This window comes from Podarcis pityusensis (assembly GCF_964106645.2).
Source record: "Podarcis pityusensis genome assembly, chromosome: 6".
In the NCBI taxonomy this organism is placed as follows: domain Eukaryota; kingdom Metazoa; phylum Chordata; class Lepidosauria; order Squamata; family Lacertidae; genus Podarcis; species Podarcis pityusensis.
Window position 1 is genome coordinate 84976818 of NC_138030.1, and position 15212 is coordinate 84992029.

Below are 15212 nucleotides of genomic sequence, written 5' to 3' on the forward strand. Positions count from 1 at the left end.
GACGAAAAGAATCCGTTCCGCGAGTCTCTTCGTCTTGCGGGTTTTTTCGTCTTGCGAAGCAAGCCCATTAGAGGTTTAGCGGCTTAGCGCTACAGTATTAGCAGCTTAGCCGGCTTAAAGATCAGCTGATAAGCGGCTTAATGATCAGCTGATAAGCGGCTTAAAGATCAGCTGATAAGCAGCTTAGCATCAGCTGTTAAGCGGCTTAAAGATCAGCTGATAAGCGGCTTAGCATCAGCTGTTAAGCGGCTTAAAGATCAGCTGATAAGCGGCTTAGCCATCAGCTGATGAGCGGTTTAGCGGCTTGGGAAAAAGGAGGGGGGAAAGGAAAAAAACCCCGCAGGAACTCGCAAGACATTTTCGTCTTGCGAAGCAAGCACATAGGAAATTCGTTTTGCGAAGCACCTCCAAAACGGAAAACCCTTTCGTCTAGCGGGTTTTCCGTCTTGCGAGGCATTCGTCTTGCGGGGCACCACTGTAGTCAATGATTTTGCTGTCATTACAGTCATCACCACTTTATAGGGCCGGGTAGGAATTTGCCCACTGAGCTAATTGGCACTGTGACCCGGTGGTTTTGCCTACCTCATAGCAATTGTCACAACTGATTGGGCACTGGGGCAATCCTTTGTTTTGGATGGAGGGGTGGTTGTAGTCTCCGCCTGCCCCTCCAAACGCTGGGGTATCCCGTTACAGGGATCTGGGGAGAGTGGCCATGTCCACGTGCCCTGGGGGGGGGGGCAGGGCTGAAGACACTCCCCCAGACAGCGGTCCCTGCGGGGGTCACCCTATTGGATGTAAGTCTTAGGAACCCCTGCCTGGATTGACCATGGTGAGCGGACCAGAAGTACTGTATTTTTCGCTCCATAAAACACACCTGACCATAAGACCCACCTAGTTTTTAGAGGAGGAAAACAAGAAAAAAAAAATTCTGAACGAAACAGTGGATGCATGATTTTTGTGGTTCATGCTGTGGCAACAGACATGATATGTGATTTGACGGTGAGTTTCTCTCCTCATTGCTTGCTTTAGTATTCCTGTCTCCTCTCTTTGCAAGTTCGCTGTCTTTACCTCCCCCCTCTCGGGCAGCCTCCTTTATCGCCAGAGTCCTTTATCTCCCTCCCGATCGCTTGCTGATCAGCTGCTCAGCGGCTTTGTTTCAACACCCCCTCCCCTCTTTCTGGAAAAAAAAAGCACAATCTGCTTTTTGCTCCTGGGCAATTTAGCTCCAGGGACCACGCATTCGCTCCATAAGACGCACAGACATTTCCCCCTCCTTTTTAGGAGGAAAAAAGTGCGTCTTATGGAGCAAAAAATACGGTATTTAGATTGCCCCATGCCCATGCCAAAACTCTTTCACCTGTATTCAATAATGTTGTGGCCTGTTTTGACCCAAAACCAGTCTTACTGGACTCTTATTTATATGGGTTGGGGTATGGGGAGCCCGGTGTCTGGTCCTGCAAAGCTCGAATAGTTGCCCAAGCCCAAGCCATTTTTGTCCATTGACAAAACTGACCCTCTCACCCGCTCAACCAACAGAAGAGAGGGAGCAAACTCACCGAGCAGGGGAAACTAGCCTGCAGTAGAGTAAAATAAAACTAGCAATGGTTCTGTTCCCCACGTGGAACTACAAATAAGAGGACAAACTTCTACCATACACAGTTTTGCCCTACCACTATCCTGCGGCTTGGACTTTCACAAAACTTGACACATGCAATGTTGTGCGCGTTTAGGGTAGCCTCTGACTGTGGAGAAGGAGAGAGGGATGAAGGACATGGGCAGCTGGAGTGGGGAAGATTGAGTAAGTCTTACTCACCATATAATTGTTGGAAAGGTGGACATAACCACATGCAGACTCCAACAAGTAATAAAAGGCCCGAGGCGTATCTTCCACAGCCACGCAGTGTTGAGACAAAGGTATGATGATGTACTCCACAATCTCTTCACATTCACAGGAGCTCAGGTTCTTGATTCTTTTCTTGCCCATCTCAGTAAGCATGATGATTTCATCCATCCTCTCTAAAAACTTCATTTCTATATCTTCCGCTCTGACCAAATGGGGACAGTGGGGGGGGGGGGATCTCAGCAACTTCTAACATATGCTTGGCTCCTCAACCCAGGACAGAAAGGCTTAAGGCTTGTCCACCCTTACCTTTGCTACGCATTTCTGATATTTAGAATATACTGGACCCCATTACGTTTGTTTAAAAAAGGACTACCTAAGGCAGTCTGTTTCGGTGGCCTAATCCGGCTCGCTGGTCGGTATAATATGGCCCCTGTGGCAGTTTATTTCCTGGGGTAAGATCCTTAAAAAAAAACCTCCACAACTTCAACCCTAAAAGAAGCTCAACAACCCCAATCTAAAAGAAAATTTTGTGGTAAAATAATAAAACAGCTCAACAACTTCAATCCTTAAAAAAGGTCAACAACCTTGGTTGGCCCTTTGGTCGGCCCTCACGGCCCTTCACTTCATCAAATCTGGCCCTCTTTGAAAAAAGTTTGGACACCACTGATCTAAGGTATCTAACTGTTGGAGATGCAGTAGGGATAATGCTTCTCTAAAATGTATGTCTTTTGATTGTCCTATATGGAAATATTTTTGGCAGAAGGTAACTGAAACCATCAACGGAAGTGTACGGAACAACCTTACCTTTACAGAGCAAAATATCCTTTTGAATTATATGCACATGGAAGCTTACAAAAGGACAGTGTGCATGGACTCTCTGTGCCCTTACCACAGCAACAAGACTGATGCTGATGAATTGGAAAAATAAAAGTGCAGCTCCCCTTCTACGATTGAAGACTTATACAAACTCGCAATATATGAACAACTTGCATATAAATGCAGACTTGCCAAGGACAAATTCAATGATATTTGGAATCCACTTGTCATGGACACGACAGCTCAAAATCGTGAAGAGTAGCCGGAGCTAGAAAGCAGGCAGGCAGAGGAAGGACAGGAGACTGACAGATTTCTCAGGCAGCGAGAGACAGTGGGCGAATGCCTCCCCTTTCTGAAGCCGTTAGGAATGCTGCTTATCAGCAGAGCAAAAGCGGGCTGGATGAGAGCCAGCTCTCTGAACCTGTCAGTCCCAAAACTAGGTGAATGGAAAGGGTCAAAGACAGAAGGAAAACCAATAAATGTAAGGGGAGAAAGTTCAGGATATTCTGCAGTAGCCGGAAGTATTCTTCAGAAGACTCAACTTGATTGTGATTTATGGACGCTCTGAGAGAGAGAGAGCAGAGGCTAATTGCTTGTATGCAATAAATCTTCTGTAAATTACCGCTTGCGTGTTGTTTTCTCAAGCTGGCAGCTGGCCAGCTCCTGACACCACTCTTACAAATACTGTAATAGGTTGAGATCTGGTGAAGTACAATAACAACTTTGTAAAGTATACCGTTTTTTGGGGGGGGGTTCCCCTGCCCCTTTTATTTTCCCTTCTACACAGGTGCTGTTCACCCCCTTTTATTTACGTCTCATTGTGTTTAGTTGTACTTTTTGAACTTTTTGAAAATTAAATAAATAAATACAACCTTTGCTCCTCATTTTTAGGCACAAGTCCAGGCTTTTCAGGTCCAGGTCCGAGACTCCTTTTTATTTTTATTTTTTTGCCCCAATGCTTTCCCCATGCTCTTTACGACTAAATTGGAGCAAACAGCAATCTGTGGAAAATCCAAGTTGCTGTTTCCTCCAGCTAAAAGAATCTTGTGAAAATTCATCAGCCTTCATGTGCAAATTTCTCCTAATCAACATTCTTATTTGCACTTTTGCCTAATATATACATTTCTGTATAATATTTGCACTAATATAGCCAGCTCCTTCAATCCTTCCTCATAAGGCTTAGTTTCCAGACCCGTGATCATCTTAGCAGCCCTCCTCTGTACACATCCCAGCTGGTCAACGTCCTTCTTAAACTGTGATGCCCAGAATTGGACACAGGACTCCCAAGTGTGGTCTGACCAAGGCAGAAGAGTACTATTACTTCCCTTGACCTGGGTGCTGGACATCTGTTGATGCAGCCTAGAATAGCATTAGCTTTTTTACGTCTGCATCACACTGTTGACTCATTTTAAGCTTGTGGTCCACCAAGACCCCTACATCCTTTTCACATGTACCGCTAGTAAGCCAGGTGTCTCCCATCCTATATTTGTGCATCTGGTCCTTCCTGTCTTAAGTTCAGAATCTGACATTTGTCCCTACTGAAATTCGTTGTGGCCCAGTTCTCTAGTCTAGGGGTAGGCAATCTAAGTCCCGGGGGCCAGATCCAGCCCAATTGCCTTCTCAATCCAGCCCGCAGACGGTCCGGGAATCAGTGTGTTTTTACATGAGTAGAATGTGTCCTTTTATTTAAAATGCATCTCTGGGTTATTTGTGGGGCCTGCCTGGTGTTTTTACATGAATAGAATGTGTCCTTTTATTTAAAATGCATCTCTGGGTTATTTGTGGGGCATAGGAATTTGTTCATATTTTTTCCCCAAAATATAGTCCGGCCCATCACATGGTCTGAGGGACAGTGGTCCGGACCCCTGCTGAAAAAGGTTGCTGACCCCTGCTCTAGTCTGTTAAAGTCCTTTTGAATCCCGATTCTGTCTTCTGCGCCATTAGCTACCCCTCCCAGTTGGGTGTCATCTGCAAATTCGATAACCGTCCCCACAATTCCTTCATCCAAGGCATTTATAAAGGCGTTGAAAAAACAACGGGCCCAGGACAAAACCCTGCGACACCCCAATCCACACGACTGCTTTGGAGCAGAACAGGAAGTTAATTAACTGTCACAGATGGAGAGAAAAAGAGGGAGCGCCTGAGAAATGGGGCTTCAGGGAAACCATGAAGAAACGGGGTGAGGTGGGGGGGGAGATGAGGAGATAAAAAGGGAAAAAGTACAGAACTAGCAGGGAAGCTAAAGCATGCTAGGGAAGGGAGTGAGGGAAGGAAAGGGGGCAGTGAGGTTCAAAAGAAATCTGTGGAGAGAGGGAAGTATATTTTGGGGTTATGAAGAATAAAGATGATTAATAGAGAATGGCTTTAAAAGAAAACATGGAATTGAAAAGTCAACAACATATTTTACTATATTGTGACTGAACCATCTTTTGAGTCAAAATATAAAACTTGTAAAGGTAAAGGGACCCCTGACCACTAGGTCCAGTCGTGGCCGACTCTGGGGTTGCGGCGCTCATCTCGCTTTATTGGCCGAGGGAGCCAGCGTACAGCTTCCGGGTCATGTGGCCAGGATGATTAAACCGCTTCTGGCGAACCAGAGCAGCGCATGGAAACGCCGTTTACCTTCCCGCCGGAGCAATACCTATTTATCTACTTGCACTTTGACATTCTTTCGAACTGCTAGGTTGGCAGGAGCAGGGACCGAGCAACGGGAGCTCACCCCGTCGCGGGGATTTGAACCGCCGACCTTCTGATCGGCAAGCCCTAGGCTCAGTGGTTTAGACCACAGCGCCACCCGCATCCCTATAAAACTGGACCTCAGAGCAATTTCAGTTGAAAAGAGCTGAGTCCCCAATTCTAACCTCTAAGGAAGCTCACTGTGCCATATTTATGATGACATAATCATATAACAAGTTTCCCCATTTCTGCTGCATGTAATTACAACTTGGGGGGGAAACAGGGAGTAGCAATGTCACATCAAGTGATGAGTTGCACCAAATTACGGGAAGCAGACAACCCTGGGTCTCCCAGATCTTTAGTTCTGCCCTAAGCTACTGCCCTACGCTGGTGGGACTGTGGGTTAAACCACAGAGCCTAGGACTTGCTGATCAGGTCAGCGGTTCGAATCCCCACGATGGGGTGAGCTCCCGTTGCTCGGTCCCTGCTCCTGCCAACCTAGCAGTTCGAAAGAACGTCAAAATGCAAGTAGATAAATAGGTATCACTCCGGCGGGAAGGTAAACGGCGTTTCTGTGCGCTGCTCTGGTTCGCCAGAAGCGGCTTAGTCATGCTGGCCACATGACCCAGAAGCTGTACGCCAGCTCCCTCGGCCAATAAAGCGAGATGAGCGCCGCAACCCCAGAGTCGTCCGCGACTGGACCTAACGGTCAGGGGTACCTTTACCCTTTACGCTACTTTGCACTCTTTGGAGAAAGAGTGGTGAAATGCAGTCAAGAAAAATGAACACTGAATCTGCCAAAATACATCAGATATGGATTCACGGATGGCAAAAAGCCCTGCCTGTAAGCTCTCTATTTTCTGACTCTTAGTAGACAACCTCTGGTACTCTTCTGATAGTGACAACTATCAGTGGGCTTCTTATTTAATCACCTACATTATCTCTACGTTAAGGGCTCTCAGGTGAACAGAGCTGAAAAAGACCCCTAGTTGATCAACCGGATATACAGTGGTACCTCGGGTTAAGTACTTAATTCGTTCCGGAGGTCCATACTTAACCTGAAACTGTTCTTAACCTGAAGCACCACTTTAGCTAATGGGGCCTCCTGCTGCTGCCACGCCGCCGGAGCACGATTTCTGTTCTCATCCTGAAGCAAAGTTCTTAACCTGAAGCACTATTTCTGCGTTAGCGGAGTCTGTAACCTGAAGTGTATGTAACCTGAAGCATATGTAACCTGAGGTACCACTGTAATAACAAATACCAGCCAACGTTTTTAGTACTGGGTAAGATGAACTATTACTCTGATTTCATATAAGAGAGATTCTTAGACCCTTAAAGTACCCCAGTCATAGCAGAATGCCAAAGAATATAGAAGTTCTTTTCATCAAACCTAAAGGACTCTTGCAAGCTGGGTCTCCCCTGAAGCTCTTCTAGAAAAGGAAGGGAAGAATGATAAATGCATTGCTGCAGACATTATGGTTTCTTGTTAAGTAAGAAAAGGAATGGAATTCATAGGTATAAATGAGACTAAACCAAGCATTCATTTGGATGTGTGTGTGTGTGTGTGTGTGTGTGTGTGTGTAAACATGGAAGCATCATATGGAGATTTTTCAGTCGTGAGCTGTTAAATACGGTTGAGCCTACCTTTGCTAAGATTGCGTCTGTTGATTCTATTTTCCATCCAGGTGTCAGAAACAAGAATTTCTGAGGGAGGAAAAGAAAGCAAAGGAAGATGCATCTGATACGATTCCATCATTCAAGAAAGCGGTTAATTGTGTACATCTGGGGTTTCGGTGAAATCCGTTTACCGTTACTTGATCCTAGAAAACGCTCTGAAGCACACTGTTTAATGCTGGATAGGTATGCTGTAAAGCAAACAAAATTCAAGAATAAGTCCAGTGTTAAGCCTACTAGCATCTCTCAGTACCTGCATTAACAGCACTGTTTCTTGGTTATGGGACACTGGTTTTCACAATAAACGCACAGTTTATTGTGCGTAACCAAAGGCCGCTACAATGCATAGCAGAGGGCAAGGCAAGGTTTCCCTCTGAAATTGCATGATAGATATACCCTATAAAAAGTTTACAGCATAAAACTTTAAAATTAACATATCCAGAACAGAGCTTCTTAGGTGTCAGAGCAAATTTGGCTACCAGGTGCATAATCTGTAGGTCTTTATCAGCTAGGAGCTCAAGCATCCCCTCCTGGGGTACCATTCTGAGAGACAGTCAGTCAGTCAGTCAGTCAGTTTTATTGCACATAGCCAAAGGCTGCCGCAATGTACACAGAATTATTTGACAATTAAAAGGAAATATACTGAATTGATACAAAAGACTTAAGACATTTATATTATCAAAACATTACGTACTCTAAACAGAGCTATAAAAGTACCCCAATGTACAAATCAAGACATTAAACAATAAAATTCATAAGCTAAAATCATGACATGGCCACTAATGTTAAAAACAATGTCAATTAATACAGTGTGCAATTTATACTCAGCGTTTGGTGACAAAGATAGAGCATAGCCTGAAGTAGATAGATAGGATCAAATAAATTCATCTCCTTTACAGTTAATGGCTACCTTAGCTATATAATTTGCTCTAATTTTCCTAGCAGCAGTTGCAAAAAGTGCTACATGCCAAGTCACATACTTATCTGTGTCTGCGAGGAGATATAAAATCATGTCAAAGGGGTTCTGGCCAGGGGACCTTGTCATTATAGGTTCTAAAAATCTTTTTCTTGCATCATTATATAAAGGACAGTGCAAGATATAATGCATAAGGTCCTCTACTTCAGAACATCCCCTAATGCAAACACGTTCGGGTTTTTTGGTATGCCCCTGCGTCTCCCATCTCTATAAGCTGAGTTTATTGTATTTAGTCATAATTCTGTAAAAGCTTTCCAAAGTTGTGCAAAAGTCAAGAGAGACAGTGAAGTACAGGGGATAAAAAAATTTCTCTGGGGATTGAATATAAGGGGCAAAGCAGCAGGTAATGCACCCTTAACCTGATTGCATCCATAAATGCGCTTGCGTTCCATATGGGCAATTCCGAGGTATTTCCCCTCTAAATACACCGAGGGCATCTGTTGGAAACTTAGTTCAACAAACGCCCCACGCAGCTGCAGTAAGTCAGTGTCTCAAGGTAATGAGGCTTTAAGTGGTTGATCTTGATTTGGGGGTACCAAACAGAATAACGGGGAGCCATAATGAATGCTCTATCTTGGCATCCTGATCAAAGATCCAATTTCGCATGGACTGAGGGCTAACTCAGGACTAAGTCAAGTTACTGGGAACCAGGCAGAGGGCCTTCTTCGTAGTGGCTCCGCCCAGTGGAATGCCCTCCCACCAGATGTCAAAGGGAAAAACAACTACCAGACTTTTAGAAGACATCTGAAGGCAGCCCTGTTTGGGGAAGCTTTTAATGTCTGATGGATTACTGTATTTTAATATTTTGTTGGCAGCCAGCCAGAGTGGCTGGAGAAGCCCAGCCAGATGGGCAGGATATAAATAATAATAATAATAATAATTATCATCATCATCATCATCATCATCATCATTACTATTTCTCCATTTAGAGATTATAAACCCTAAGCTTATCATGACACTTTTGTGCCCAGCCACCTGTCCTTAGTTGCTCTGTCCAGCAGAGTTTAGTAAGAACATGGTCATCTTAGACATTTAGTCTGTGCCAGTACAGTGGTGCCCCGCAAGACAAATGCCTCGCAAGACGGAAAACCCGCTAGACGAAAGGGTTTTCCGTTTTTGAGTTGCTTCGCAGGACGAATTTCCCTATGGGCTTGCTTCGCAAGACGAAAATGTCTTGCGAGTCTTGAGATTTTTTTTTCGCTTTTCCCGCCTTTATCTAAGCCGCTAAGCCTTTAATAGCCTTTTAGCAGCTAATCCGATAAGCCGCTAAGCCTTTAATAGCCGCTAAACTGCTAATAGCGCTAATCCGTTAAGCCGCTAATAGGGTTGCTTCGCAAGACGAAAAAACCGCTAGACAAAGACTCTCGCGGAACGGATTAATTTCGTCTTGCGAGGCACCACTGTATCAGGGATGCTGGTTGGGGCAGCTGACATGTTCTGAGCTGTTGAAAATTCTCAAGTTGCTCAGCAGAGGGACCAAGAATCTTGGACTCTTCTCCGTAAGGGAGAGATTCAAAATAGTGACATTACTATACTCGATAGGTTGTGTGAGCCCACTGTTTAAGATTAGTTATCTTTTATGTTCCCATCACCCTGCATTCCATCTGCTGTTGCAATAATTTTAAGGTCTCAAATATAGAATAAATATTCATAGATGCACACATATCTAAATATATGAACCATTTGCCTGAAATAGTATGGGAGAGCAATCCTGAAGCCATTTTGTCTCTCCCAATGACCTCAAATATTCCTCTGCAGTAAGGGAGGCAAATGGAGAACGCCTTCTCTTTATCTTTTCGCTTACAAATCCTGTCTTAAGGGCGTATTTGTGTATGAATAGGGTGAGCCTGTGACCTGGATTCAGGAACTAAAGTATTACCGTAAATTTCGCTCTATAACACGCAGATTTTTTCTCCTAAAAAGTAAGGTGAAATGTCTGTGCGTGTTATTGAGCGAATGTGTGGTCCCTGGAGCTCACTTGCCGGAGCGCAGGGGCAAAATAGGCAAAAATCAAGCAAAAATAAGATCGGGCGGGCGGAGGGAAGGGGGAAGGCGGAAGCTTTCCTGCATTCTGCCTCAGGGTCTTACTGCCCACCCGCTTCTGTTGCTGCGTTTGCTCAAACTCAACAAAGAGCAGGGAATCCCCTGCCCTCCTGGCAAGCAGAGGGTTAAGGAAAGGATCGAGTCCTCCCTTCTAATTCTTTCCTAGTCACACTGCGTGCAGGCTCCAGCCCACCACTTCCTCCTCTCCGTGCTCTAGGGACTCGCAGGCAGCCGAAAAGCAAAAGCATGCAGGTGGGAGAGAGAGACAGAGAGAGGGCTGGCTTGTGTGTGTGGGGGGGGAACTTTTGCTTTACAATGGTAGGTTTCTCATTTCTTTTCCAAAAGCAGAGAGCCCTGCCCCCAGGCCCCCTCCAAATTACAGCTTCTCCAAGCAATGTACTGCTGGAGGGAGACAGTATGCTTGTTTGGAAGAGAAACCCTGCTTCCCTGCTCGTAAGTAACAGCAGGCTGGATTGCAGAGTGAGACATGGAAATCTCTGGATTTATATGCTGTATATCAAATATCTTAATCTATACTTTCTACACGCGGCTGGTAAATCAGAATCTCCTGAGCCAGGAGGATTACAGCATCTCTCCTCTCCCCTTCATTAAAAGCCTAATACTCTTCTTTGAAGAAGTATAACGTGAGAATGTTTTTTATATATATTTTTTAAAGTTCTTTTCCTCATTGTGCGCTATACACTGATAATTGCTGCCACAATAACAATTGATTGAAAATGGAATTTAGTCTCCCCCCCCCCCCATAGAGAGCTGTTCTTCAGACGTTTAGCCTTAATACAGTGGCTGATGTAATACCCTTCTGCTTCACTAGGCATTTTATATAGGGACATTAAAATTGATTTTCTACATCTTGGCAGATGAAAAAAAGTGTGTTACATGCCCTATTGCCCAAAAGTGTGCAAGTACAGAGCAAAGGTTGCAGTGACAGAGGTGGCCAAAAAAGAAATACCGTAAATAAAAAAGAAATCATACTTCGTATATCCTGTCTGGCTTGGGTGGGTGGGTGGGGTGGGGGCTTTTGCTTTCCTTCCCTCCCCATTTAAAACGTGGTGACAAAGCACGGATCCACATGGATCCTCAGGATTTTTGCATTGGGTCACCCCAAATTCACCATCAGATCACATTACATGTCCATGGCTACAGTCTGTACCAAAAAAATCACGCACCCACTGTTGCCTGGGGCTGCAATGGTGCAAAAACGTGGTTACAAAGCATGGATCCACATGGATCCTCAGGATTTTTGCATTGGGCTACTCCAAACTCACTGTCAGATTACATGTCTGCGGCCACAGCATGAACCACAAAAATCATACACCCACTGTTTCATTTAGAATATTTTTTTTCTTGTTTTCCTCCTCTAAAAACTACGTGCGTGTTATGGTCTGGTGCGTGTTATAGAGCGAAAAATACGGTAACCATCACCAAAGAATGGCCACGCTGCCCAGGTAATGCAACCAGCGACCTTTATCAGGTATCCTGGCAGACAGGATTTCTGCTGTAGAGTGACTCCTATGCTGTATGTATGATGATTTTGGGGTGGTCTTTGGCCAAGGGGGTTGGGCAATGTCCAAAGTCTTTAAAGGTCCCTGCACACTTTTGTTCAGGGTCTCCCTCCTTGCAAGGGGGGGGGGGGACTCTGTTGCAACAGAACCATAGCTGTCAACCTTCCCTTTTTTTTGCGGGAAATTCCCTTATTCCAGTGCCGTTTCCCGCTGCTTCCTGCTGCTATCCCAGATTGTTAGATATCCCGTAGACTGTCCCGGGACAGGTGAGGCTGCTGACCCCTTGTTTTCGAGGCTGACGATCCCTTATTTTCAAATCTGAAAGTTGACAGCTATGAACAGAACAACTTTCCACCGGATCCTGCCTCCATCCATTCTTCTCTGACCGATCATGGACTTAGGGGAAGTTGGGCAGCAAAAGCTGTTGGGCTTAGGGGAAGTTGGGCAGCAAAAGCCAAACCCCAAATTTCTACATCATGCAATCCCATTCGCCCTCCAATCAATATAAAACTTCCAGAAGGAGTTTTACCTGTTTCTGATGTTGGAAAAGATCGTGCAATGCTGCCTGAAGATTGGAACGGAACAAACATTGAGGCATCTTCATTCAGACCTGCAGTTAAAGGGAGACAGGAGCTGATGTGAACACTTCTTGCATTTGTATTGGGCATCAGTACAAACTCTGGGCTGCACTACGGAGGGATGGAGAAGCTTTTGCTCCTTGGGCGACCATGTCCCCATGAGGGGGCCGCATACCGATGGTGGGTGAAGCAGAGCCACTGCACAAAGCTGGTGGACCCAAAGCACAGAAAATAGGCATATATCTCACACAGCACATAGATATGTTTAACACATTAAAGGTAAAGGGACCCCTGACCATTAGGTCCAGTTGTGGCAGACTCTGAGGTTGCGGCGCTCATCTCGCTTTACTGGCCAAGGGAGCCAGCATACAGCTTCCGGGTCATGTAGCCAGCATGACTAAGCCGCTTCTGGTGAACCAGAGCAGCGCACGGAAACGCCGTTTACCTTCCCGCCGGAGTGGTACCTATTTATCTACTTGCACTTTGTGCTTTCGAACTGCGAGCTTGGCAGGAGCAGGGACCGAGCAACGGGAGCTCACCCCGTCATGGGGATTCGAACCGCCGACCTTCTGATCGGTAAGTCCTAGGCTCTGTGGTTTAACCCACAGCGCCACCCACGTCCCTATTTAACATATTAAGCAGTTTATAAACAACATATCACAGTTAATGGAGCTGGACTAGATGCCTTTGAAGGCCATCCTATTTTCTAGTTTTGTTTCTATCTTTACCTTTCATCTACAGTTGTCAGGATGCTGTCAGCCGCCCCCGGCTGGTTGCCCAGGAAAGTATAAAGACAAGGGAACATTTCTTACCGTCCTTTTTTATTTCAATGTTACAGAGAGAGGCTGTAGAACCCAACCTCTTGGATAATGGTGTTGTCCCGACTGAATCACCACACATACACCCCGCCCCGGTCTCTTCCACTTCCTCGTTTGTCATTCTCATCCTGTCCTCTATGGGTCCTGCTACGTGCCCTCTGTCTTTGAGCTCTTTGCTCTCCTACTTTCAAGGCATGCCAGGTTCTGGGAGATGGAGGGTCTGGGATGCTTTCTAATGACACCGTGTCAGCCAGCTGCTAACCTGGTTCTGCCTCCTCCTCTCCCATGATTTCCCAGCCTCCCCCCTCATCTGCCTCTGAGCTGCTACCTCCCTCAAACCCCTGTTGTAAATCTATACTGTCTTCTTCCTCTTCCTCCTCCCTGGGAGGGTCAGGATGGGGAGGCTATCCCCACCATTCCTCCTCTGCCCGGTCCCTGACAACAGTGCTCTCAGAGACTTCAACTGATCCCTTGAGTTTGTTGGGATTCACAGAATGCTGTGTGAGATAGTAAGTCTGCAGGCTTGAGTTTGCTAACTGATGCAACGGGCTGATGCAATCAGCCTGCAATATTTTCTATGGAAGTGCTGGGTCAGAATGACTCAGCAGTAATCTGCTGTCAGTTGATTGGCTGTCATCGGTTTAAAAGCGAAACCTGTCCAGCAGTAAGGACTTCCTATTTGCCTTAAGGTGCAGGCACGTACTCTGTTTGACTGTATGAACTGTTTGTGCATTATAGCCTGTAGATAGATATGTGTACAGTGGTGCCTCGCAAGACGAAATTAATTCATTCCGCAAGTCTCTTCGTCTTGCGGGTTTTTCGTCTTGCGATGCACGGTTTCCCATAGGAATGCATTGAAAATCAATTAATGCGTTCCTAGGGAAACCGCCTTCAGACCAGGTCCGGGGACAATCTGTCCCCGGACCTCTTCTGAAGGCTGGGGGGGGGGATAAGGGCTTTTCTTCCCACCCCCAGCATTTTAAAAAACCCCGGGACAGCGGAGGACTTCTCCGCTGTCCGGGCAATCTTAAAATGCTGGCGGGCGGCATTTTAAAATCGCCCCGGGACAGCGGAGGACTTCTCCACTGTCTGGGGCGATTTAAAAGCCCCTGGGAAGGCAGGCAGGGGGGACAAAGACTTTTGCCCCCCGCCAGCCTTCAGAAGGTGTTCCCGCCCCCCGCCCCGCTTCGGAGCACCGTTCCGAAGCGGGGCGGTGGGGGAAGGTGTTCCCACCCCCCCGCCCCGCTTCGGAGCACCGTTCCGAAGCCGGGCGGTGGGGGAAGGTGTTCCCACCCCCCCGCCCCGCTTCGGAGCACCGTTCCGAAGCCGGGCGGTGGGGGAAGGTGTTCCCACCCCCCCGCCCCGCTTCGGAGCACCGTTCCGAAGCGGGGCGGTGGGGGAAGGTGTTCCCGCCCCCCCGCCCCGCTTCGGAGCACCGGGAGAAGCGATCTCCCCGCAGCCCCTTGCTTCAAAAGAGGTCCGGGGGCAGCGGGGAAGAAGGGCTGCGCTTCGCGCTGCCCCCGGACCTCTTTTGAAGCAAGGGGCTGCGGGGAGATCGTGATCTCCCCGCAGCCCCTTGCTTCAAAAGAGGTCCGGGGGCGGACCTCTTTTGAAGCAAGGGGCTGCAGGGAGAAGCAATCTCCCCGCAGCCCCTTGCTTCAAAAGAGGTCTGGGGGCGGACCTCTTTTGAAGCAAGGGGCTGCAGGGAGAAGCAATCTCCCCGCAGCCCCTTGCTTCAAAAGAGGTCCGGGGGCAGCGGGGAAGAAGCGTTGCACTTCGCGCTGCCCCCGGACCTCTTTTGAAGCAAGGGGCTGCGGGGAGAAGCGATCTCCCCGCAAACCCTTGCTTCAAAAGAGGTCTGGGGGCAGCGCGAAGCGCTTCCCGCTGCCCCCGGACCTCTTTTGAAGCAAGGGGCTGCAGGGAGAAGCGATCTCCCCGCAAACCCTTGCTTCAAAAGAGGTCCGGGGGCAGCGCGAAGAGAAGACCCGCTGTCCCCGGGGCAAGCTTCGTTTTGCGAAGCAAGCCCATAGGGAAATTCGTCTTGCGAGGCAACTCGAAAACGAAAAAACCTTTCGTTTTGCGAGTTTTTCGTCTCGCGAGGCGTTCGTCTTGCGGGGTACCACTGTATATATAAAGGTAAAGGACCCCTGACCATTAGGTCCAGTCGTGACCGACTCTGGGGTTGCGGCGCTCATCTCGCTTTATTGGCCGAGGGAGCCGGCGTACAGCTTCCAGGTCATGTGGCCAGCATGACTAAGCCGCTTC

At 47.2% G+C, this 15212-nt stretch overlaps 1 protein-coding gene and 1 long non-coding RNA gene across 4 annotated transcripts in view; one reads left to right on the plus strand and one right to left on the minus strand.

Annotated features, from left to right (window-relative positions):
- Positions 1 to 15212, minus strand: part of ADCY10 (adenylate cyclase 10) — a 73652-nt gene that overhangs the window by 18660 nt on the left and 39780 nt on the right. For all 3 annotated transcript variants that reach the window (XM_081012015.1, XM_081012016.1, XM_081012014.1), the window contains 5 exons: positions 12081 to 12161; positions 7144 to 7200; positions 6980 to 7039; positions 6726 to 6765; positions 1814 to 2045 (listed from right to left, as the gene is read on the minus strand). In XM_081012015.1, coding sequence (XP_080868141.1) covers positions 1814 to 2045; positions 6726 to 6765; positions 6980 to 7039; positions 7144 to 7200; positions 12081 to 12161 — 470 coding nt within the window. The remainder of the gene's footprint in view (positions 1 to 1813; positions 2046 to 6725; positions 6766 to 6979; positions 7040 to 7143; positions 7201 to 12080; positions 12162 to 15212) is intronic.
- On the plus strand, positions 485 to 7233 carry LOC308480655. The gene is made up of 2 exons (XR_013988193.1): positions 485 to 829; positions 7021 to 7233. It is a non-coding gene; the product is annotated as an uncharacterized lncRNA (long non-coding RNA).